Source organism: Cydia strobilella, chromosome 14, assembly GCF_947568885.1.
Source record: "Cydia strobilella chromosome 14, ilCydStro3.1, whole genome shotgun sequence".
In the NCBI taxonomy this organism is placed as follows: Eukaryota; Metazoa; Arthropoda; class Insecta; order Lepidoptera; family Tortricidae; genus Cydia; species Cydia strobilella.
The window spans coordinates 1,713,821-1,740,220 of record NC_086054.1 but is presented as its reverse complement, the minus strand read 5'-3'; the positions used below and the strand labels follow the sequence as shown (position 1 = coordinate 1,740,220).

At 38.2% G+C, this 26,400-nt stretch overlaps 2 protein-coding genes across 2 annotated transcripts in view; both read right to left on the bottom strand.

Annotated features, from left to right (window-relative positions):
- Window positions 1-26,400, bottom strand: part of LOC134747035 (endoplasmic reticulum-Golgi intermediate compartment protein 2) — a 250,842-nt gene that overhangs the window by 63,635 nt on the left and 160,807 nt on the right. The gene's annotated exons all lie outside the window — the stretch shown is intronic.
- The window catches only part of LOC134747018 (uncharacterized), a 72,009-nt gene that overhangs the window by 35,472 nt on the left and 10,137 nt on the right, over window positions 1-26,400 (bottom strand). The window contains exons 2-3 of the mRNA XM_063681562.1: window positions 20,273-20,429; window positions 6,242-6,349 (exon numbers count right to left, since the gene is read on the bottom strand). Of these exons, the coding sequence (XP_063537632.1) occupies window positions 6,242-6,349; window positions 20,273-20,429 (265 nt within the window). The remainder of the gene's footprint in view (window positions 1-6,241; window positions 6,350-20,272; window positions 20,430-26,400) is intronic.

The following is a 26,400-nucleotide window of genomic DNA, read 5'->3' as shown; positions in this document are numbered from 1 at the left end:
ATGGTTTTTTCACAGCTATTCGAAAAAGGGCTTGTTCTTCCCCGCTAGGAGGGATCAAAGTGACACTTTTCTTCCCTGCTAGGAGGGATCAAAGTGGCAGTTTCCTGTTCTAGGACACGATTTTTTTCCTTTTTTTTGCATACAAATTTTTAGGTAAATAATTAATATTTTGGAACATAATAATTTCCTCATAGGTCATGTGAAAAACAGTATGTGTCACATGGTAGCAAAATTATTTCCACCTTGGGCGCTATCACTTGAATCCCTCACTACGCTCAAGATTCTATTTTAGAATCCCTCGCTATGCTCAGGATTCAATTATAGAATCCTACGCTTCGTTTCAGGATTCAATGTACGCCCTCGCCATAAATATGTCATTTTCCTCCCTTGTGACACAATCTACTATTTACCGTCCTTCCCCATTATAAAGTAAACCTGCCGTAGACAACCAGAGCTGGCACGAATCCGAAAAAACTTAATTATGTACGCGAAAAAATGTTAATGGACACAAGAGTTATGTGCCACGTCTTTGATCTTAATTTTATGATGTTGGATAACAAAAAACAGCACACATTGTAAATTAATTAACAAGATGATATGAAAGAAGTTTATTCTTATGTGGGTTGTTAAACATATTTATTAAATTCAATTATTTATTATCTCATAGAAGCTTACAGTAATTCAGCAAATCGCTTACATGGTAAATACCTAATAGAGTTAGACCAAGAAAAGTCTGCAACGATTTTGATAGCACAAGCAGTGCAAGTGTTATTTATACGTCATAATTTCATAGAAGTTTGTTAGACACATATCAACATAGGTTGGATATAAATGAAGTGGGAAATTTTACCGCGGCTTTGGATCATCGCTCTGCCAACTGCGCTACCGAGACTTCACTCGATGTCGGCGAATATTTCCACCACATCACGTACATTGCACCCCGGCCAGCACCATCTATGATGTTCCGTGGGTCCCACTCGGTAACCATTTTGGCCCACCTGTCAGGGTAAGCAGCGACATTCCCTCCCATCTCGAATGCCTTATAATTATTTTCAAATCGACATCATAGATGGCGCCAAATGTCTCAATCAGCCATTACCATGGAGACTATATAAAGGAGCAAAATCTCTCTGTATGAAAAGTGTCCATAAAAAACAGTAATTAGGCGGCGCCACCATACACCGAAATAATACCAAAAACAACCTACGTAATTTGGTCGGGTTTAGAGTTGTGCCGTTCCCGGTAACATTCCCCATTTTGTATGGGGAAATTTCTCGCTCGGTAACATTCCCCATACTAAATGGGTAATGTTACCGGGAACGGCACAACTCTAGTCGGGTTATTTGTTGCCTTCTATGGTTCATGTTATACTCATGTCCCAGAGCCTACCTAGCGCCACCTGTTTACAGCTGAAAGTTGGTCACTTTTGCAATAGTTCTGCCAAGTTCTTAAGATTGTCGTCCTTTCTATACCGTCCATAGCCATTACGAAAATTTTATCCTACAGATTAAGAGATATTTAAACTGCCATAAATTAAAAACATAACAACATGAATTCAACGCATTAATTTAAAAAAAATATTATATGATCTGTGGCACCGACATCTACAACTCGAGTTCCGGAGCGCAGTTTCGTGTTTCTGATTCTATCAGTTCTGCGAACACCTAGTATACTGCGCTCCATCGCTCGCTGGCAAACCTTGAGTTTGGACTTTAAAGCCTCAGTTATAATGACCGTGTTTGAGCACCATAGGTTATGATAGGCAGGACACACATGTCGATGAAGTTCGCGATTAAGACACATGGGAAGGACATAGAAACTAGTGATGTTCTACTTCGTTGGTGATGTTATTTAAAATAAACAACTAGCTAAGCACATAAAAGGCCAGAAGTATTTCAGCACAGTGAGCCATGCATTGGCAGAGCCGTTTTGATGGGCGCGATAAGAAGGATGGCGGTCCAAGAGAGTGGGCTCCGATGATGTAGCCGTAATTTTAGACTGTAATCTAGTTGGTAATTACTGTACTTGATTGTTTGATAGGCATAACATGGCGCGTGATCATATATTCCTGTGCCCTGTTTATCAAAAGCTTGTAGCTTGTAATACAAGCGGAACTCACTTTTTGACAGCTTTTGTTAGAAAGGGACTTCCACTTGTATTACAAGCTACAAGCTTTTGATAAACAGGGCACTGGTCAAGCTCTAGATATTTCATAATCTGTCATCACTCGCATCAAAGCGAACAAGAACACTTAAAAAAAATCAAACACGGCCGATCGATAATCTCGTTTGATAATTGTTTAATGTGTTGATAATTTTCTACTAGCACGTAAATATTTTGATCTCGAGTTTGGCTCGCTGCAGGAATTTCGCCCCCGCATGCGGAGATGCTATAATAAACGCCATCTTGAAATTAAGTTTTTTTTTAGTGCCCAGGTGGCGTGGACTAGTCGTTTGGCCAGCGACTTCTTAGTCAAGACTATAGTTGGTCAAACCAAATTGTCAGTAAATAAGAACAAACAACAGTAAACAAAAACTATACCTACTCATTATTTTCCTTTGGGTGCTAGTACTAGTGTAAGACAAAGATAGTATGATTCTCTCTGTCTATGTTTGAAATTAGACTGTCCTTTGACAAACTATAGTAAACTAAATTGAATAGGGATATTTTCTGTGTTTAAAATAAATGATTTCACACCATGGACAAAATAAAGCACCAGATAATTATTAGAAAAACGTAGAGAGCAGTTATTTTTCGACACAATTTCTATTTAATAAATCGGATAGAAATAAAAAAGTAGGCGCATTGACCGTGACGTCACTTGTGCAAATTTCATATATTAAATTCCATAATGGCTAATCGTTTTGACAGTTCGAAAAAGAAACTGATTTAACTAGTAGGAAAGTACCCTACTTATTTTAAATTTGACTTTATAGGCTGCGAAACGATTTCAACAATTTTTGTTTTATTTCAAAGAAGGTGGTTTTAGTGTAGTCCCATAGATATTTCAAGTATAACAAACACTCCCAAATGGGCTTAAATTGCAAATTAAATTACAAGAACAAGATGTTTTTTGATAATTAAAAAAAAGTATTCAAGATAGATTTTTCCTGTCGGAGATAAGGGGGGGGGGATGGTATTTTTTTAACATTTCCCTTCACAAGTCAATATTTTTTTACTATGATAAAAAAATTAATAATTGTTTTGTAATGTTCAATTTGAGCTCTTTCAAATGATATCCCACTCGACCTAGCAACTAGTCTTTGAAATTTTGCCCCCTCTTTATATTGGGCATTTTCCATAAAAATAAATTTAATAAAATTACACTTTCAATGTGTTTGGGTTACCGTTCTTCATGACTATTCCAAATTTCAAATCGATGGCTTAAGTAGTTCTCGAGATATTTAGCAATGTGACAGACAGACAGACAAACGGACAGAGTCGGACCATAAGGGTTCCTTTTGTACCTTTTTGGTACGGAACCCTAAAAACCAGCAAGTTTTAAAAATGTAGACGCGAAGGGTTATCGTCCCATAGAAAATTTGAATTTCGCGCCTTTTCTACTGACAGACTATATTTCTTTGAATGCGTAGGTCCCGTACACGAGGGGGTCCATGCACGAGTTGGACACTGCCATGACGAAGAACAGGTCCTGTAGCCGGGCCGAGACGTGCTTGGCCGACTGCCGGTCCACCATGTACCATAAAGTCATTGTGGCGTAGGGCATCCAGCAGCACGCGAACACGGCCACGATGGTGACCGTCATTCTTTGAATTGATTATTCCTTTCTATATTTCTCAGAACCAGTTAAATTAACTTATAAACGAGTCTTTTACAGTTTTATTTATTGCAAAAGAAACACAGCGATACATCGAAACGTCAGGAGTTAGAAAAGCCAAACAAACATCATAAATATCGGATGCTTTTTTAAAACTACAATAAATCGGCGTTGTAAATTTCATTGCCACGTGGGAATTAATTTTGAATGATACGTTTAAACCGTAATAAAAGTAAAGACAGATAATTTAGTTTTCGTGGTTGTCGGCGAGATGGATACATCAAGGAGATTTATCGTTTTGGTCTGGCCGGGTAATTTTATTACTAAACTAACGCAGACGATTTCATCAAAGAAAATCAGTGTGTTGCTGTCTATACACAATATTGCTCTCAATTTATTGTGAGCGGTAGGAACGTATTAGAAATTACTACCTGTTAGAACAAGACAGCTAAATATATTTAATTGGGTATTTGACAATTTTTTTATGGTATCAGCCGATCAGGTTTGTTTTGAGGATCAAATGTCTGTATGGGACCCATTGTCTTAAAGCAATACAAAAGTCACAAATGATGGTCAAAGTCTGGCACCCGCACGTTACTACGGTCTAACATAATGGCAACACATCGTGACGTCACTGTGTCACTTTGCTTAGAAGCCGTTTCGATGTATGGATAACAGGGAAATTGCAATTTTATCAGTGAAATGTTGCGTTTAATATTGTTGCATCGAGTGGTATAGTTTTTTTTCTATTTGAAAGTTAAAAAAAAGCTTTTTTTTCGAAACTGAGGTCTTGTTTTTTTTTAATTATTCCCATATTTAAATTTTTTTTAATGCTGTAGCTGCTGCTGATATCGAGGCCCTCAATATCCGTATTAATGGGGTTGTCGGAGCCAACATAGGTTTACCTGTCAATCTTACCTGTCAATAGTGTAAATGTTTTTTGAAGTAAAACTTCTTTAGGCGCGACTAGAGGGTATCTCAGATTTTTTTCTGACGGAAGTAACGCTCAGTAGTGACACACGCACAATAGGACACACGTCAAAGTGCCAACATAGCGATAAACATCATCGTCAAACAAGTTTTACTTCAATCGCGCGTAAAGATTACACGCACACTTTTTTTTTAAATTAGAAATCCCATAGAACAAACCTATGCTCTTCTTTTTCTTTATCAATTCCTCATTACTGAGCATAGTGACTTGGTTTTGCCTGGGGGTATCTATTAGTCTTCATATTCTCATGTCTAGTATATCGACGCAGAATACCTAGTCAAAATCAATAACGTATGTTTTACTATGCCGTCTGTAGTAGGAATGCGTGACTAACTGTCATGTGAGCGGCTGCCAGCGCCCGCGCTTTACTGATTGCACTTGTACTAATATTACCTGTTTACTGCCCACTTACTTACATAATGACTAAATGTCTAAACACACGAATGTGTTCAACACAGTGGCATCTAAGTGCAATACCATCACCACGTCTGTATTTTTTTCGTATGACAGTTGAGCCTTTCTTTTTTTTTGCCATTTTTTTATGTGTCCTTTTTGCTACTTTTATGTTATTTTTAGACAGGATCACGAGCGTCGGAGGTAAATTTAAAACTTATTTTACGCGATTAAGTCCCGTCGTTGTGAATAATAATAAGGATCACGAGCTCTTCCGATCCTAATGGGATAAAAAAATGTCCCATGGTTTTGTTCCTATTGTGTTACCATTTCCCTATATACTTTCTATGGCGGTAACAAAAAGGAAAGTTTCAAATCTATGGAAAATTTTGGGACACTTTTTTTCTATAAGGATGAAAAGGGCTCGTCATCCTGACTGGAAATAACATGAAAGTGGCAAAAAAGGTAACAAAAAAATGGCAAAAAAAAGAAACGCTTAGTTTTTCTTACTTTTTCTCATAATATGTCAGTATCATCAATGATCATATCCTGTTATTACAATCAGAATACGCTGGCTTTCAAATGTGATTCGATAGTTATGACTTATAAGTGGTGGGACAACGTAGAATCATCGAATACGCAATTATGGATCAGGATCACTAACATAGCGGCTACGGTGTAGAGGCCTCTGTGATGTAGCACCTACGAGCTACGGCATGTCTCTACAACATAGAATGAGGCTGCCTTACTGAGGCGGAGATGAGCGGAGATGAGGGAAGACGTGTGGGAATCAACTAATAGCATTGATTGTAATCCAGCGGAGCGTAGAAGAGATACATCTCTCCTCATCTCCGCCTCAATGGAAAGGCAGACTAAGCATCTTTGTTTTCAACAGAAAATAAAAATTATAGCCCAATTCATTATAGGTATGGAATTGTGGATTGTTTATGTATAACACACAGTCTTCAATGTACCAGTTAGAGATTCCGTTCACATTCCAACTTAGGTAAACTTTTATTTGCTTATAAGACAGACCCGGACTGTAGCGTGAGTCATTCTTAAATAATGAATTGACTAACCTTTATCCTTGTCGGCATTCTTCTGGTCAAAGAAGCCGGTGGTGAGCGCTTTCCGCTTCAGCAGGTACGCCCTCCGCTTGGGCTTGGTCGTCGTGGCCACGGCATTCTCTGCACAGACAACGTTTTTTCGTAAGTCCAAAATGTCAACAATGTTTGCTGTCACCAAAATTTTTATTTGTCACCTTTAGCCAACTACATTGTGCCAATATTGGATGATTCTCGATACCGGTATTGAAATCGAAAGATGATCATTTAAAAACCTTATATTAAAGTAAATTCTTATCTTAAATACTTTTTTTTTGTTATCAAAAAACATTTTGTAATTTAATTTGCAATTTAAGCCCCTTTGCGGGTGTTTATTATATTTGAACTTGAGATTACACTAAAACCACCTCCTTTCAAATAAAATAAAAATTGTTGAAATCGGTTCACATGATAAAGAATTATCCCAGACAAACCAACATACATACAGGTCGCGAAAATTAGTTAGCCAATTTGCCGATATAGTAAGTAAGTAAAAGTAAACACTTTACTTATGATTCTGGTCAAAAGTCTTTCGTGATTATAGTTACATGAGAGAATTTAAAGTTTCTACGGAACCCTCGGTGCGCGAGTTAAACGAACTCGCACTTTACCGGTTTTTTATATTTCTAACCTCTTAAGATCCAAAATCTTCGTGTTTGTGTCTTGTGAGTAGGAAGCCCTACGTTCGAGACAACAAGCTTCCAACTAATACCTCATCAACCGTCTGAGATATGTGGCAGGGCTACAAAATATTTTCAAGTTCGTTCCACCGGCGGCCGACCACCTGATTCCCACCAAACCGGGTGCCGCGCATCAAAAACAAATCATTTTATTTATACTCGGTGCAAACACGCGAAAGCTCCCACACAAACATGTAATCCGAAGAGGCAATGTGACACTTGTTTTGATAGAAAATTGCGTTTGCGGCACGCACTCGCAGACTGGGACAGAGGTCGGCAAACTGAGGTTCGCCAGCTAATTACAGAAATTAAGACAAATGTCAAACGAAAAAAAAACCGGCCAAGTGCGAGTCGGACTCGCGCACCGAGGGTTCCGTACTTTTTAGTATTTGTTGTTATAGTGGCAACAGAAATACATCATCTGTGAAAATTTCAACTGTCTAGCTGTCACGGTTCATGAGATACAGCCTGGTGACAGACAGACGGACAGCGGAGTCTTAGTACTAGGGTCCCGTGTTTACCCTTTGGGTACGGAACCCTAATAATCGGATGACAGATGCTGTACAAGGTCACGTGACAATTTTCATACGTTACTTAAATTCCGATATAGGTATTTTTACCAACAATTGTCAATTGGCTAGGCCCCCAGTCCGTTTCTTTCTCTTTGTATGTCGAAATTCATAATAACTCAACCAATTTTTTTTTTCGAAGAATATATTCCCAGCAAGCTGGAAATCGTTTGAAGGTATTAAGGATGACTCACGTTAGACCGGGCCGTGTCCGGGCCGGAGCTTCCGGCGCTTACTTTTCTATGACATGACAGGTGATCACGTGATACTTTCCATAGAAAACGAAGCGCCGGAAGCTCCGGCCCGGACACGGCCCGGTCTAACGTGAGTCATCCTTTAACCTTCATTTGGTCCTAAATACATTTTTGTATTTGTTAGAAAGGGACAATTTAATAAAGGTTTGCTAAGTTTTAAAAACTAACCTAATCCTAAGGGGTTAGTAAAAACAAAGATAGATATAACTCCGTAATAGATGGATACAGTTTAAGGAAAAAACGTGCCTCGAAAATCAAGAAAATTTGATTCTCGCTCAGAGGGCGCTACTAGTTTTGGCCGACAGTCGTATAGATGGCGTTGACGGTTTCGTTGGTTATTTAACAATTTTAACGCATATCAGTGAAAGAACATGGGTCAAAATCATAAAAATAATTAATGCAAATAAAAAAAATCATTTATCTATATTTAAATACATTCTATCGTATTTTTATAAATCTTCATTTTTAGTTTTAAAGTGTGTCGACAGATGGCAGTGAATTTACTGGGGTTACAAAATTTACTATGACAGTACCGCTCTAGTATAAGTTACTCTATGGTAAAAATTAATTAATCGGGTTTTTCTGACTAGAACTGTGTACGGTTTCATTTCAATTGTGATGAGAATAACGGGTCCAAAGTCTAGAATATATATAAATCTGTGAAACAAAACTGAGTGATCTCCTTCAATCTCTTAATCTAATTTCATTACATTGTCTAACGTAAACACGGAGTTATTTTAAAAGCACATTACCTAATGCCCACCCAACAAGTGTCATACTGTGACACACCGCTATCACAATAACGTCACTACGAGTGCAATTCTCACTGTTATATTCATGGAGACTGTATAAAGGAGCCAAATCTCTATGTATGAAAAGTGTCCATCAAAAAACAGTAATTAGGCGGCGCCACCATACACCGAAATACTACCAAAAACAACCTACGTAATTTGGTCGGGTTATTTGTTGCCTTATGTCCCAGAGCCTAACTAGCGCCACCGGAGAGATTAGGAACTATTATTTAAAGCTTAACGCGGTCACTTTTACAACAATTCTGCCATAAGAGATTGCGATCCTTTCTATACCATCCATAGTTATATTATTAAACTGAAGTAGATAAGACTCCTTCTCCCTGATAAGAGCTTGCAGATTTAATAATGATATTTTCTCAAAAATTGATATATTTAATGACTCCTTGTCAAAATTTAAACGTCAAGTACTTTTGGTTTTAAACAAACAATCGAATTAAATACACTGTAACTAATACACTTAATTGCAAAAATGTATAAAAATAGTTTTATCTTCATTAATTAAGCCCCTGTCCTAATTCGACCCTTGTTGTTAATTTTTAAGTTTAGTTATCCCGTATTTTGTTTTTCTTTAATGAGCTATTAAGTGGTGGCAACTGTCCTGGTTTATGAATTATGTATAAGACACTAGTTATAAGAAACATGTACCGTTTGTGCCCAAATAAACATTAAAACAGATGTTATAAATGAAAGAAAAAGTGACCAAGGCTGGCATTGAATCAGCGTCCTCTGCATTCGCAGCAGATGCCTCAACCACTCAGCCACCCGCCCAAGTAACGGCGGTATGCGTCGAATTTTTTCGATTACCTTCATATATGCAATCTCCGTTCGCGTGACCAATAGGAATTAAGTTGTGAGACATCATCATCATCATCATTCTAGCCTTCAGTCGCCCACTGCTGAGCATAACCCTCTATTCGTGTACGCCACTTATCCCGGTCCTGGGCTAGTCTCATCCAAAAGTACCCCGCGATTTTTCGAACATCGTCCACTCAACGAGCCAACGGACTCCAGGCGCTTCTTTCATCTGAAAGCGGCCACCAATCTGTCAACATTTTGTTCCACCTGCCATCACTCTGCCTGGCAACATGTCCCGCCCAACTCCATTTAAGCTTGGTAATGACGTCTCCCACATCTCGCACCTTGGTGCGGCGTCGGATCTCAACATTCCTCACTCGGTCTTGAAGTTTGATGCCGAGCATGGCGCGCTCCATGGCTCTTTGTGCTACTCGTATTGTATGCACAGCCTCCTGTGAGATGAACTATTAAAAACCCAATAACTAAATCATCATTTGTATATCAGTTTGACGTAGGTAACGTTCGAATTGGCCGTACTGTCGGTTCGAGCTGCGCGTGAGCAGCGATAGTAGCGCTTGCAGGTAATAGCCGTAGCGAGCGGCGCCGCTACGCTATACCACGCTATTACCTGCGCCGCCGGTTTAGCATGCAGAATAAATACAGATGAACCGGTCAATTCGAACAACGTGATCAAATCTCCGTAATAGATGGATATAGTCTAAGGAAAAAACGTGCCTCGAAAATCATGAAAATTTGATTCTCGATCAGATGGCGCTACTACCTTTGACCTACTCTCGTATAGAGGGCGTTTACGGTTTCGTTTGTTATTTAACAATTTTAACGCATATCAGTGAAAGAACACGGGTCAAAATCATAAAAATAATTAATGCAAATAAATTTTTTTTTATCCATATTAAATACATTTTATCGTATTTTTATAAATCTTCATTTTTAGTTTTAAAGTCTATCGATAGATAGCAGTGAATTTACTGTGGTTACAAAATCTACTATGACAGTACCGCTCTATCTTATTATATCCTCTTTGATATGAGTATGAGTGTTACTCATTTGGTTTGTAAACAGCAGGGCGCGTAGCCAACGTGCCAATCGTTAACGCTCCGTAGCGTATCGACAATCTTACACAGATCGACCTAGCCTCAACCTCAAACTAAGCAAAGTTGTACAGTCGCCATCAGATATATCTGAACGCGCCTCTATTGCCAAGTCGCTGGAGTGCGTGTTCAGATATTTTTGAGCACCTCCGCCGCTCCGATATATCTGATGACGACTGTACTATGGGTACTAGGCAACAATATTCATACTTCTCGGTTCTCCATACAAACGTAGTTACGTTCTCATTTTAAAACGACTAGCTAGATTGTACTGCAACTTTGTACTTACAATAGGATAAGGTACAATATACCTTATCCTAGATATTATCTAGGTCTGTTATTAGTTTATGTAGCTTCAGATACCATAGTAAAAAAATACAGCGAATTTAAGTTTTTCGTATAAAACATGTTTTTGCTCTATTTCGTTTTTTTATGTACTAGAGCCTATATACACTAATTACAGACCTAGATATACCTCATGTCATTTTATGCGCAAAGGTTCATTACAATCTAACACGCAGTTTTAGAATGAGAACGAAACTCCGTTTGTATGGGAAGGTGAAATTCGGCCGAGCTTGCCGGGGACTCTTAATATAAATGCCGTGACCGGGTTTGCAACCCAGGACCTCCTGCTTCATAGGCAGGGTCATTGCCGATTAGGCTAACGACCCGATTCAAACAATGCTTCTAAGAAGTCACAGCGATACGATACGGATCTGTCAGTGTCAAAAGTGACTTTTGTTTGGTTGAAGAAATGTCACTTTTGTCACTGACAGATCGGGATCGTATCGCTGTGACTTCTTATAAGAACTTCCGGTTCGAACGCCATCTTGATAGTAGCCTCGTGATTAATTCCTTTGTTTTTTGCTCATTAATATTGTTTAAAGTGTAATATCGATAGCTTTATTATAAGTAATCTAATGTGGTAAGTAGTCTGCAGTGAATGGAGAATTAATCTCAAAGCGTGTTTAACCACCATTTTGGAGTCAACGGCCGGTAGTCCACGTGCTTCTCGTAAAATCCAGCTATCGGTTTTACGAGACAATTACAACAACTACCGAACAATGTCGTGCTCTAAGAGCATTTGGTATTTCTACCTCTAACCGTGTCTGGCTAGAGCCCTAGAAGCCCATAATTTTATTGTTTACCGTACACTGGCTGAAGTTTTAATCAAGAAACATTAATTTGATCCCACGTGGATTTGACGTTGGCGAAATCATCGACAGTATTGATGGAGCCATACTACCTAAAGATTGATTCATTGACTTCATAAGCATTGTTCAAATCAGGCCGTAAGAGGCCGTTAAAAATATAATAATAATTCTTGTGTTACATCTAGTACATCAGGAGTGATCTGTGGTTAGTACATTGGTACAGATAACGCTAAGAATCGCGCATACCAAACATTCTTGCTAAATATAACCAGCCTAAGACTAAAGGGAACAAGTAAGCGGGTGTTTTGTTCTAATTTAAACTTAATTACAATTGGTGAAGGACCAAATTCGATTCGATTGGTTATAGGTTTGGTGTTGATGTGTTTTTGTTTTGTTACTTCGCATACTGGTGACACACTGTAGTGCGAATGTTTGTAATGTGTTTAGATACACGTTTTAAGGGTCCCACTGACTATCAGTCCGCCGGACGATATCGGGCTGTCAGTTGTTCGGAACTGTCAAATTTTTTTTCTAACTGACAGGCCGATATCGTCCGGCGGACTGATAGTCAGTGGGCCCCTTTAAAATGCACCTTATGTTCGTACGTAATTGTTACTCAATATAATTTATATATAGGGAAGTTATGATATGCAAGTAGATAAAAACCGGCCAAGTGTGAGTCGGACTCGCGCACGAAGGGTTCCGTACCATTACGGAAAAAAACAGCAAAAAAATCACGTTTATTGTATGGGAGCCCCATTTAAATATTTATATTATTCTGTTTTTAGTACTTTTTAGTATTTGTTGTTATAATAATATAATATAAGCCTTTTATTCAGACATATTTTTTTTTTACAATTTGAGTTTAAATATTATTGTACACAACTTATCCAAGTATATAATTTAACATGATATTAATGTTTCAGACAACATCGGTTTCGGTTTGGTCTGTATGCCGTTTGGCAAAGGCCTCTTCCATCCCTTTCCATTTTTCCCTGTCTCTCGCCAGTCTGGTCCAATGTCTCCCTGTGAATTTTACAATTTCGTCTTCCCATCTCATTTTTGGTGGTCCTTGTTTTCTTTTTCTATCTTTCAGGAACCACCATATAATTCTCTTGCTCCATTTTTCTTTGCCCCTGATCGTATGTCCTGTCCACCTCCATTTGAGTGTTTTAACTTTAATGGTTACATCTTCTACACATGTTTTAGATCTAATGTACTTGTTCCTGATTCTGTCTCTCAATTTAACTCCAATCATACTTCTTTCCATGGCTTCTTCTTTCTTTGACACACTTGTAGTTTGTTTAAGTTGTTCCTAGTTAGTGTCCAAGTTTGACTGCCATAGGTTTGTTGTTATAGCGGCAACAGAAATATATCATCTGTGAAAATTTCAACTGTCTAGCTATCACGGTTCATGAGATACAGCCTGGTGACAGACGGACAGACGGACAGGACAGGATTTTTTCTGTAATAGGGTCCCGTTTTTACCCTTTGGGTACGGAACCCTAAAAACAAATATTTAGCTACGATATAGGTCCGGTACGGTTGTCATCCTGGTTAGGCCTCCCGTAACCTTACCACGACTACCTTAGACTGTCAATCTGACATATTCGATAACGTCTGCGTAAATTACTTTCTATACATCTCGCTCGCACTCAATATGCGAGTACGAGCGTGCATAGAAAGTAAGTTACGCACACGCTAGTGTATATGCCGGTGTTAAACTGGTGGTAATGTTAGAAGAGTCGTTACATAAGGCATTTCACTCGCACTTACTGCGACTCAAGGTTATATCAAAATATCAAAACCATTTTTAAGGTTCCGTACCCAAAGGGTAAAAACGGGACCCTATTACTAAGACTCCGCTGTCCGTCTGTCCGTCTGTACGCCTGTCCGTCTGTCCGTCTGTCTGTCTGTCACCAGGCTGTATCTCATGAACCGTGATAGCTAGACAGTTGAAATTTTCACAGATGATGTATTTCTGTTGCCGCTATAACAAAAAATACTAAAAAGTACGGAACCCTCGGTGCGCGAGTCCGCCTCGCACTTGGCCGGTTTTTTTTGCCTACTTTGGTGTGCCACTGCTGGGCAAAGGCCTCCCCTCGTTTTTTCCACTCGACCCTGTCATCGGCACCGGCTGGACATGTCTGCCGCATGCACCCGGAAAGGTGGGCCAAAATGGTTACTGAGTGGGACACACGGAACACCATAGACGGTGCAGGCCGGGGTTCAGGCAGACCGAAAAGATGGCGGGACGACTTGGACGCATTCTACCCCAAATGGTGGGAGAATGCCGATCAAAACCATATCACATTATTAAACCAGAATCAGCCTCCTGACTACATAATTATTGTTATTAACAGTCAGTTGCTAAAGAATTAGTTTTATTTTAAGACTAGTCTTAGCATCGCCTACGCCTGGATTCTTGATAATGCTCTAAACGAGTTTTTTTTGTTTAACGTCAAAAATTGTTATACACATCAGATGTGATGTCTGTTTTTTCTGTATTGTAGAGTTTATAACAATGAAGAAGTAGAGAAAAGCGATTAAAAGCAGCAATGCCCCGATCTGGCATTGTAACAAGTCAAATATGACCCTTAGTATGTTTGAACTAGATGCACATGACACATTTATTAAACATGACAGGTGTAATTATTTAAATATTAATGGCGTTATTCATAAACGCGTTACTGGCCTGAATTAGCTATGAATCGTTTGTCTTTATCTGTCATTTTGACTTATGTATTTGTAAGAAAGGGATAAAACATAATTTAACTCAATCAGAACCTAAAAGCTTTATAACTAAGGGGGAAGCATTAACAAGTTACCTACCCTTGACTCGACAGAATAAAAATCAAGCATGTCGATTTTTGTATACCTCAAAGTCAATTAGGTATTTTCAATTAAAAGCATCTCACAACATAATAGAAATATACAATTAAATGAAACCTCATATTAAGGAGATATAATACGAACCGTTCAATATGCTTAGCAGTTAAGAAATAATCACTTTTCAAATTTAAACTGTCATATGACATAATAACAATCAGCTAATTTTACGGTTTCTTACGTAGATGGAATACGCGGATCGTGCCCATCGTGAACTCTACAAGCTCATGCACTGTTAGTGCTTGAAAATGGAGACCTAGCCTCTCCGAAACATGTCGCGTGAGTGACTAAAAAGTAAAAACACGTGAGTTAAACCGTTAAATTAGCTGAATAATCACTTTTGTTTTCTGTATTAAAAAGTGCGCAAAAAGCTATAATGTTTTCCAAGAATTAAATCACAGCATTTGTAATAAATGTGTCATGCGTAAACAACTAATTGAATGCGCATTTAATTATAATCAATCAATCAACGCTAAACGTGCAGTCGTATGAAAACACGTCAACATTCGTAACATAACGTAAAATATAATACTTGAATAAAAGTCTGAAAATTTAAACACAACTCCATATTTTCTTTGTCACCCATAAAAAACATCATCATCATATAAGCCAGAGGATGTCCACTGCTGGACATAGGCCTCCCCCAAAGAGTGCCACAATGACCGGTCTACCCACGCTGCGCCTTCCAAGTGGTCGCCACTCGAGAACCTTTCCGCCCCAATGGCCATCGGTTCTACGTGCAATGTGCCCACTGCCATGCACTTAAGTGCTCTGAAATGTCGAATCGGGATGACAGATATGCTACGAAAAGTCACGTGACTACTTCCATGCATCATTTAAGTTTCGATTAACGTTTTATATCAATGACTGTCATCTTGACTAGGCCCCCTGTATTCGATATGATGCTCGTATTTGTCGAGGTGATAACGTGGTAAAGACAGTGTCAATCGCGTGGTGTTAAAAAGCGACACCTATTTTATCACGTTGATCAAGTTTATCCGTAATTCGCTAAGCTTAGAAATAGTTTTTCATACTACTTCACACTTTCATTTCTAATGCTTACCAAGTCTTGGCGATTTTAGGGAATTCCCCATACTCCCACACAAGTATTTATAGTCCAGTTATGACACACTCGACACACATTTCGAATTGTTTATAATTAATTGCCACAAAGGCACAGCACCGTACAAAACACTATAATCAATTAAGTCACCTACGTGCAGATTCTTACAAAAATAATAGATTATAACCCGACTAGATGAAATAGCGTTCACATACAAAGATATCTATTGTGAAAATTGACTTTTTCATTTGGAATTATAAGAATTGTACATGTCATGTGACTTCTACTATAAACTATTGATGCCAAGTATTTGGAGACAGGGTGATTGTATAAAGTAACATAAACAGTCTTATGTAATTGTCTACATACACATGTAGACATCTTCTCAATTTAGAAAGAAATGCGATTCGGGCTTAGTTATTCGGTGTTCGGGCGTTAGCCGCGTAAGCTGAAGACGCCGCGCCGGTTCGTTTTCGACCTCCACCACCGGAGGGCTTGGTCACTTTTCTCTAAGTAGTATGTATACACATCTACAGTTTATAATTTCTATATGCATAGTAGTGGGACTACTTAGAAATACAAACCAAAGGTAGGGAGCGCTGGTAGCCTAGCGGTAACAGCGTGCGACTTTCAATCCGGAGGTCGCGGACCCCGGCTAGTACCCAATGAGTTTTTCGGAACTTGTGTACGAAATATCATTTGATATTTACCAGTCGCTTTTCGGTGAAGGAAAACGTTAGGAAACCGGACTAATCCTAGCAAGGTTCCCCCTCCGGGTTGGAAGGTAAATTCTTAGGAATAGTTGTCAAGCGGACCCCAGGCATGAGCCGTAGAAAATGCCGGGATAACGCGAGGAAGATTATGTGTACAATTATTTGATTTATTCGCTAAGTTGAATTAATAGCAATTAGTAATCACATTGCTACTGTATCAACTGCTGTTGAATAGACGGTTGTCAAAAATGTCCATTCTCGATCGTAAAAAGATAAAAGCAGCATCGTAACTATCTTCTATTTTGGGACACCGCGACGTCACAAACCACGTCACACGTCTGCTTTAAATAATCTCTAAACTTTTTTTTTAAACTGCACGTTTTATTTAGGTACGACGTCTGCGGCCAATCGTCTAACGATAAAAGCTAAAAAAGATGATCAAATATTCTAGAGTGCTCTCGTGACGTCACGCGACGCGTCATCATTGCGTAAGAACATTTATTTGGTAGCCATCTTGGAAAGCTTGTCGCCGTGTCAGCGTATTTATAGAGCATTGTGGACTGGGTCACCTGTGGGATCTGTACGACCTTTTGGTATAGCTAGTGATGAAGCGGTGATTGCTGAGTGGATTTGACGTCAGACTATCAATCCGGAGGTAGCGAGTTCAAATCCTGGCTTCTACCAATGAGTTTTTCGGAACTTATGTACGGAAAATCATTTGACATTTACTACTAGCTTTTCAGTGAAGAAAAATATCGTGAGTAAACCTGCATACTTCCGCAAAGATATTCAATTGGCCATTGTAATATTGGCCCAGCATAAGGACTAAGGCCCAAGCCCTCTCACCCATAAGAGGACGCATGTGCTCAGCAGTGAGACGTATTGTCACGTATTATTATAGTGATATACGTGCAGATGTGTCTGGCAGATAAATATGCCAATATATGGCAGAACTTAAACATGTGTTTGTTGAAGGTCTGTCTGTGACATGTGTTAAAGTGGTGAAGATTAAACAGCCAAGTTTTAAAAGAAGTATATTTTAGTAGGTATTTAGGTAGGAGGTGTGTATTTTAGTAGGTATTCTGTCATAGTATAAAGTTAAACCGGCAGACATCAATTACAAAAAATTAAAAGTGCAATGTTTCAAAACGTCTATAGGGCTTCTAAGGCTGCAAGAGGGCGTTTTCGACAGTGTGAAGTCAGTTCATCTTTTAAAATGGTAATGATTTTCTAGTGAGCCATCTCTGCGTTGAACTTATTTTGTCAAACCAATTTAATATAAGAGAGCGCTAAATTTGTCAAAGGCCCAAACGGCATGTAACTTTTTTCAAAGAGGCCAAAGGAAGTTCTAAATGCAGTGTTGCACTCGCTAACATTTTGATTTTAGAGAAAGGTTAGCTTATCAGTTAACGACACAGAAACGAAAAATATAGGAAAAGGTTTAGTGTTGTTTGTACAAACGCAGTTTAATGACAAAGAATTTTTTTAATGCGCGTAATTTTTTTTTGTCATCATGGGTAAAATCGGGACACTATTAAAATACAATTGCTTTTACCATTCATTTAACTTTTATCGATTATTTTTTTACTCGTATCACGCGCAGTGCATCCGTATCCTTTTCTTTGACATCTCTGTGCTTGGTAAAAAGCGGCAAAATTATCGCGAAATAATCACGAGTTGTTTTTGTTTTCATAAATCAGGATGTCATTATAATTTATAAATGTTTGAGATGATGTAAATGTTTTCTGTGTGTGTAATTTCCCGGTTATTGCAACAATAAATACTTCAGCCAACGTACTCGGGTTGCGGGGAAGAGGTCGCGCGAAAATAAACCGAGACTCAGCGAGCCGGCTTGTGTTTGATGTTGCACTTTACACAGTGTACAGACTGGGAATCGAACTTGTGATATCTCAGTGTTAAAGGTATAGGTACTTCCAGCTATTAGTATCAATGATTTAATTGAACTTGCTATAGCAAATTTTAAGAATAAAGAGAGAAATAATGAAACTTTGGAAGCCATATTTGATCCAGTTGTTGGTGTACAGCCAAATGTAAAAATTTGGGTGCATATAATTTAAATAAATTTTTAACAAGCAGAAACGTCTGCGAACGATGCTATTAAACTTATTATAAATTTAAAAGCGGAAAAATTACTGCCTTGGATGAGACTTGAACTCACGGCCTATGGCAGTTGGCAGGGCGCTGAAGTATCGATCCACAGGCCGTGAATTCAAGTCTCACCCAAGGCAGTAATATTTCCACTTTTAATTCTAAGGATATAATTTATTTTAAAATATGTCAAATAGTTCTTAATTCGCTGACATAAAAGCTTATAGGACATATTTTTGAGTATGATGTGTGCACCCATATTTTGACACTTGGCTGTACAGTCAGCTTTAATAGTAGCGTATGAAACAATGCATCAAAGCATCTGCCAGCCTCGAATACTTTCCCAAATTGGGATATATCTCGACAGTTCGTGTGGTGCCTATATTCAGCTGATGTAACCTCGCTAGCGCCGCCTGCTGTAGCGCCCGTCGCTCGACCTCGCTCAGCGTCAGAAGCAAAAAATTGTCGGTAAAAACACATTTAGCGACAAACAAGTCTTAACTTCAGGTATCTTGATATTGATGCTAATATTCAGCTGCTGTAGCCTTGCTAAGGCAGTTTGCTGTAGCGCCCGTCGCTCGACCTCGCTGAGCATGAGCAGCGAGTGTCGGTGAGCCTTACGGCCTCGCCCAGCAAGCAATGACATAATCATCTTACCTTCAGGTATCTTGATATTGATGCCAATATTCAGCTGCTGTAGCCTTGCTAAGGCAGTTTGCTGTAGCGCCCGTCGCTCGAACTCGCTGAGCATGAGAAGCGAGTGTCGGTGAGCCTTACGGCCTCGCCCACCAAGCAATTACATAATTATCTTACCTTCAGGTATCTTGATAGTAGTGCCTATATTCAGCTGTTGTAGCCTCGCTAAAGCAGTTTGCTGTAGCGCCCGTCGCTCGACCTCGCTCAGCGTCAGGAGCGAGGTGTTGGTGAATATTACCTTTAGCAACGAACAAGTCTTACCTTCAGGTATCTTGATATTGGTGCCAATATTCAGCTGCTGAAACCTTGTTAGGACTGCCTGCTGTAGCGCCCGTCGCTCGACTTAGCTAAGGGTCAGTCAATATCGGTGAATATTACATTTAGCGACAAACAAGTCTTACCTTCAGGTATCTTGATATTGGTGCCTATATTCAGCTGTTGTAGCCTCGCTAAGGCAGCTTGCTGTAGCGCCCGTTGCTCGACCTCGCTCAGCGTCAGAAGCAAATTGTCGGTGAAAAACACATTTAGCGACAAACAAATTTTACCTTCAGGTATTTTGACATTGGTGCCTATATTCAGCTGTTGTAGCCTCGCTAAGGCAGCCTGCTGTAGCGCCCGTCGCTCAACCTCGCTCAGCGTGAGCAGGGAGGTGTCGGTGAGCCTTACGACCTCGCCCAGCAAGCAACCGACCTAATAATCATGACATAATATCTTACCTTCAGGTATCTTGATAGTAGTGTCTATATTCAGCTGTTGTAGCCTCGCTAAAGCAGCTTACTGTAGCGCCCGTCGCTCGACCTCGCTCAGCGTCAGGAGCGAGGTGTTGGTGAATATTACATTTAGCGACAAACAAATCTTACCTTCAGGTATCTTGATATTGGTGCCTATGTTCAGCTGTTGTAGCCTCGCTAAGGCAGCTTGCTGTAGCGCCCGTCGCTCAACCTCGCTCAGCGTGAGCAGGGAGGTGTCGGTGAGCCTTACGGCCTCGCCCAGCAAGCAATGACATAATTATCTTACCTTCAGGTATCTTGATAGTAGTGCCTATATTCAGCTGTTGTAGCCTCGCTAAAGCAGTTTGCTGTAGCGCCCGTCGCTCGACCTCGCTCAGCGTCAGGAGCGAGGTGTTGGTGAATATTACATTTAGCGACAAACAAGTCTTACCTTCAGGTATCTTGATATTGGTGCCTATATTCAGCTGTTGTAGCCTCGCTAAGGCAGCTTGCTGTAGCGCCCGTCGCTCAACCTCGCTCAGCGTGAGCAGGGAGGTGTCGGTGAGCCGCACCGAGCGCCCGGCGCCGTCGGCCCACGAACAGCTGCCCTGCACATAATGCGCTACGTCATCACACCTACATCATCATAAACCATAATTACAATCATAATTATAATCTTAATCATAATCATAATCATAATCACAATCACAATCATAATCATAATCATAATCATAATCATAATCATAATCATGATCATGATCATGATCATGATCATGATCATAATCATAATCATAATCATAATCATAATCATAATCATAATCATAATCATAATCATAATCATAATCATAATCATAATCATAATCATAATCATAATCATAATCATAATCATAATCATAATCATAATCATAATCATAATCATAATCATAATCATAATCACAATCACAATCATAATCATAATCAAAATCATTTATTTGCACATAAAAAGGGTTTTACATAGATATTATAAAAGTTACATGGTCTAGCCTTTTTAGCTGTTTTTGGCAGCATGCAAATGGGTACTTATAATTTAATACATCATCATCGGGTAAATTCGAAGAAAGATTTAAGAGCTAGATAATGGGACAATCGTGCGGGACCGCCTTTCCATACAAACCATACATAGTCCAAATTTTTCTCTCTGGATTATAAAGATAAAAATAAAATATTATTGAAGTAGGCATATTACAATGCGCTTATGAAAGTCAAATAAAGCTACGCCGGCTCTAACCCTACACCTCTGCCCCGAGAAGATTTAAATAGAAAATATTTTTACACAATATATTATAACCACAGCTATGTTATGCAGAATTAGGAACAAAAAACACATTCCATACAAATTTTTAAATGCTTTCTTATAATATTTAAAAACTAAAAAAATCAAACGAAAAGGCATAGCTGTGGTTGATACATAGCAAAGTTGTGTCAAAATATTTCAATAAAATTAATATGCAGAGACGAAATTACGGAGACGTTCGCTAACGCTCGGTCAATGATATCGAAAATTTCAGCACAGACACCAAAATTGTGGCTATTGATCATAATACAATAGATGTCCACCGAGTCATATGTAACTTGGTACACGCTAAATTATATATACGATTACAGTCATAAATATGTATACCTGGATACTCTTTTTGCCAATAATCGCATGACTTGCATAAAAATTGTAATGTTCATCATTAAGATATGTATGGGAAATGTTATTGTGACGGTTAAGCAAACAACAAGCACATAGAAAAAAAGCAAATCAGGCCATTATATTTTAGTATTATTCTCTTCGAATAAACATTATAAACAATCGAAAAACATAATAAACAATCATTATAGCCAAAGGCTGTCCATCGCAATCCAACGCGGCAACGCAGCGAGCGTGATGGACACCTTTGTGTCGGGATTAGCTCAGGGCGCGTTACAGGAGGTAGATGTTTATACATGTTTAGTTTATTATTTATATGTTTTTGTATGTTGTTTAGGTTTAGTGATTAAGTTTAGTTAATAACTAGCGAACCGCCCCGGCTTCGCACGGGTTACACAAAAACCTTATCAAATTATACTTCTAACAACTTTGGGAACAAATCAAATTATTTTATTAAATATTTTTTTTTAAGTAGTCACACTACTATATATAAATTATAAATGCCGTGGCGAGGTGGCCTAGGGGTTCATGGCGTTAGCCGCGATAGCGCGATAGCTTTAGCGATAGCTAAAGACCGCGGTGGGTGAATTTCAACAGGTTCAAAATTTACCTAATTTTGGTGGGATTTGTTATTTTTGTAGTTTATGTATAAGTTATGTATCGATAATACGTAACTAGTCACAATCGATATTGTGTAGCAATGGCCTTTAATTATACATAGTAGTTTTAGAAATATTATGATTTTAATAATTTGGTTGCCACCAAAATTAGATTTCCTGGCCAACAAAATTGTATATCCACACCAAAATTATATATTTCTGCAAATTTAAAGTAATTTTAACTAGTTATCAACAATGAAACGAAGACGAATGTTTAGTAGTTATAGAGAAATTATGATTTTAATTATTTGGTTTCCACTAAAACTGCGTCTACCCACCGAAATTAGATTGATTTTGCCACCTAAATTGTATATCCACATAAAAATTAGATATGTCAATTTTGGTGGCATTAAGCATTGTAAATTACCACCAAAACCACCAAAATTGATGCACCAAAATTATAACCATTGCATAAAAGTATATTTAAAAGTAAACCGTATCATTCACTTCAGTTTCAAGTTTATATTTTAAAAACGAAACTATAAACATGCTTTAAATACAGTTCACACAGAAACTACTACTTTTCGGTCACTAGTTAGATACACCACCAAAATTGTATTAAAAAGTATTTTAATACACCAAAATTAGATACTTCCGAGTTTGCTGGACAGATCTAGCGACGTACGACACGTGCGTCATCGCTCAGTGCCGGAGCGGAACTAAATTAACAGGTTACTACACCTTTGTTAGCCTTGTTGCGTTTCGTTCGACCATAAAAACATTTTCAATATTACCACCAAAATTTACAATTTTACCAGGACAACTATTAATGCTTAGTTTAGAGTATCGATTCATGTACTAATCTTTACTTTTATTTTCTTATAATATACGTAGGCTAATAACGAGTAAAAGTTTTAGTTAAATCAATGGATGTTATAGTTCTACCATAGAAATTATTGAAGAAAATTGGATTATGGACACTACACCAAAATTATAATTGCGGCGAAAAAAATTTTTTTTATAAATATCAATAACTTTTATAACATTTTGCGATTTGGCTTAAGATAATAATTTGTGTAAGGTTTTCAGAAAAAAAATACCCTTCTGAAACAACTAGTCCACACTGTCATTATCAGCTCCGCCACAAAAAAAAATTTGTTGAGATTCGGTTCGAATCCGGTCTGCACCACTGGAGGGCTTCGTCACTTTTTTCTTCAATATATGACATCTGTTACAGTTTATAAAATATACTTTCTCAGAAACCACTCTATTGATAGGTGAAAACCGCATGAAAATCCGTTCAGTAGTTTTCGAATTTGTCGCGAAGTCGCGAGTCATACTTTATAGTCAAAATATCAACATTTTTCATTAAAAAAATGTAACACTTCAACCAATTAACTAATCTCTCCTCACTACATTAACGAAGCCCTGAAACAAGCTAACCCACATAACTGTACCACAAACTGTGCCATCTCTCACCTCGTACCGTTTATATTCATATTAAAGATAGTGCCCTGTCTGTCTGTCACTCGACGATACAACGTTCGTTAGAGACACGGTTAAAGTAATAGCCAGTACTTCGACTTGTAATATAGAAATAGTATAGTAGTTATAGACATGAAACCGAGCGACCAGGGGTAAGAAAAAGACATATTCATGTATTAACAGGTTAATGTATGACAGCATAATCCTTTTTCTCTTTCACTCTTATAAATTTCGGTATTTCTCCATCGCCTCCTACCATACCTAACCCGACCATGAAAAAAAACCCGGTCGGTGATAAGGCCAAAGCATGGCACTATTTTCTCTTTCCACTTATAGGAATCGCAATAAGACTATCTTTCTCTATCAAAGAGTGTCAGGACCTTGACTTGTAATGATTTTAGCCAAACTGGCAATCAATAGGGATTTTGACAATTTTTTAGAACTGTTTTCATTTTATATATAGACACGTAATTATTGCAAAAAAAAAAAAATTAAATTAATTTTTAATAAAAAATCGACTAATTAGTTTAGTGTTTAAATTTCGCGCAAAAACGCTCCAAGCTGTCACGTGATCTGGATGACGTAACGATGTGATAAGCAAACTGCTGTCAGTGCCAGAGGACCACCAGATTTGACAACTTGTCTGTGCGTGTTTCTCACGCCGTGACGTCACGCGCTCTGATTTGCGTTTGCAGTCACGTGATGCTGGGCCATTATTTTAAATACTTTTAATTATTTTTAATTAATTTATTACCCATATTTACACTTACAAAATATGATTTTTAGCATTCTAGTATTCCCTGCTATGGTAAAAACAACATTTTATAAATAAATAAATAAATAAAGATACTTATATTGACCGGGATATAGACCGTGATTACATTTTAAGTCCTTAATATAAGTCTAGTGAAACTAACCTTGAATCATTCAAAACTCTAAATAAAGAGAGGTTTTGGGATTATACTGACGTATTATTTTTATTAAAATTCAGACTAAAAAATACAAGATCAACCGTCGCAGAAGGCTAATACATATTTATCATGAATTTGTAACGATATATTCATGATAAATATGTATTTAGCTTTCTGCAACGGTCACGCTTGCATTTGCATTACTATTTTAAGCAGACATACGGACAAGGACAAGAAACAACAACAAACCGGTTAAGTTCTGGTTTCTTAGGATAACGGCACAAAATACTACTACATCCACAGAAATAAATATACCATAGAAGACGCAAATGCATCTACTTCGCGAGTCCGAACCCCGACCAAGCGTCGAGGTTGACCGTCGCTCTTTACAGTCCACGCGCGTCAGTCGTTGCAGCCGAGCCCGTAAAAATTTAAATAATGCTTCGTTGCCTGATAATTAACTGCAACAGCCCAAACATTGCGAGCATCCAAAGGCAAGAACATATTTCCTATCACAGATGGGTAATTTTAAAATTATATTATGCGTAAATTTTGTATGAAAAAGTCGGCACGCTTGGTTTCAATACAAATCGTGGTATTTGCGTCATTTTGCGTATATATTAAATCTCTGACTACATCCATATTTAGCCGTATTATTTTGTATGGAGATGGCCCGCGGCCGCTGTATGACAGCAACGCTATAATAAAAACAGAGCTTTATTAGGAAAAACGCGTCTGATTTAGAACGCTACGTCCGTTTCCATAATTTCCAAACTCAGATAAAATACTGGTTGTTTTCCCAATTACATTTTCACCAAGTTGGATCACGTTAAATATATGTAACCAATAAATTATATATGTTTTGTCTGTACCGCCCACGGTAAGCGATGAAATTTTATACGACTCCGGCAGAAGTTCGCGGGTAATTCAGGTTTTTGGGAAGGCGATCAAAATAATCATGATTGATTTATAACGCCTGATCATTTTACCAACGTAAAGTATGGCAAACACGATATTATCAACCTATAGTATCGTGTTTGAGGGGGGGGGAGGGTTTTTTTACACGTAATAGTTATTTACGATACAAGTGCGGAAAAGAGGAAATTCGAAACGAGTGGCGATAAATTAAAACACGTCCGCAGGGAGTGTTTTAAATTGACACAAGTTGCGAATTACCTATTCGCACGTGTATCGTACAACGTTTTACAGTACATATGGCCCTTTAAACTTTCGACATATTCACGAAAAGTGCTCTTTTACGCACTAGTGCGAGAAAGTAGCACCATATGTACTGTAAAAGTAATTAAAATTAAGAAACATACTCACGCGTACGCTCAGTGAGAGTGAGAGGAGACCACGAACTTACTAGTCCCCGGCAATCTCGGCCGAATCGCACCTTCCTATACAAACGTAGTTCCGTTCTCATTTTAAAACTACGTGTTGGATTATAATGAAACTTTGCACATACAATGACATGAGGTATATCTAGGTCTGCAATTAGTTTATATATACTCAGTTAATAAAACAAACGAAATAGAGCAAAAACAAGTTTTGTATGAAAAACTTAAATTAGCTGTATTTTTTAACTATGGTATCTGAGGCTACATAAACCAATTACAGACATAGATATACCATATCCTATTGAAAGTACCTGTAAAGTTTCAGAGCAATGTAACTCGTCGTTTTAAAATTTGAGCGGAACTACGTTTGTATGGAGAACCGAGCTTGCCGGAGACCTTGTCGCATAATTGTCAAAAAATGGGTTATTTGACTACTAGTCTTATCAGCTTCTTTTTTCGAACTGTCAAAACGATTTTGCTACTATGGAATTTATATGAAACACTAGCATGTGACGTCACAATCAAATTACCTACTCTTTATAGTTTTACACGGGTTTTAAAATAGAAAT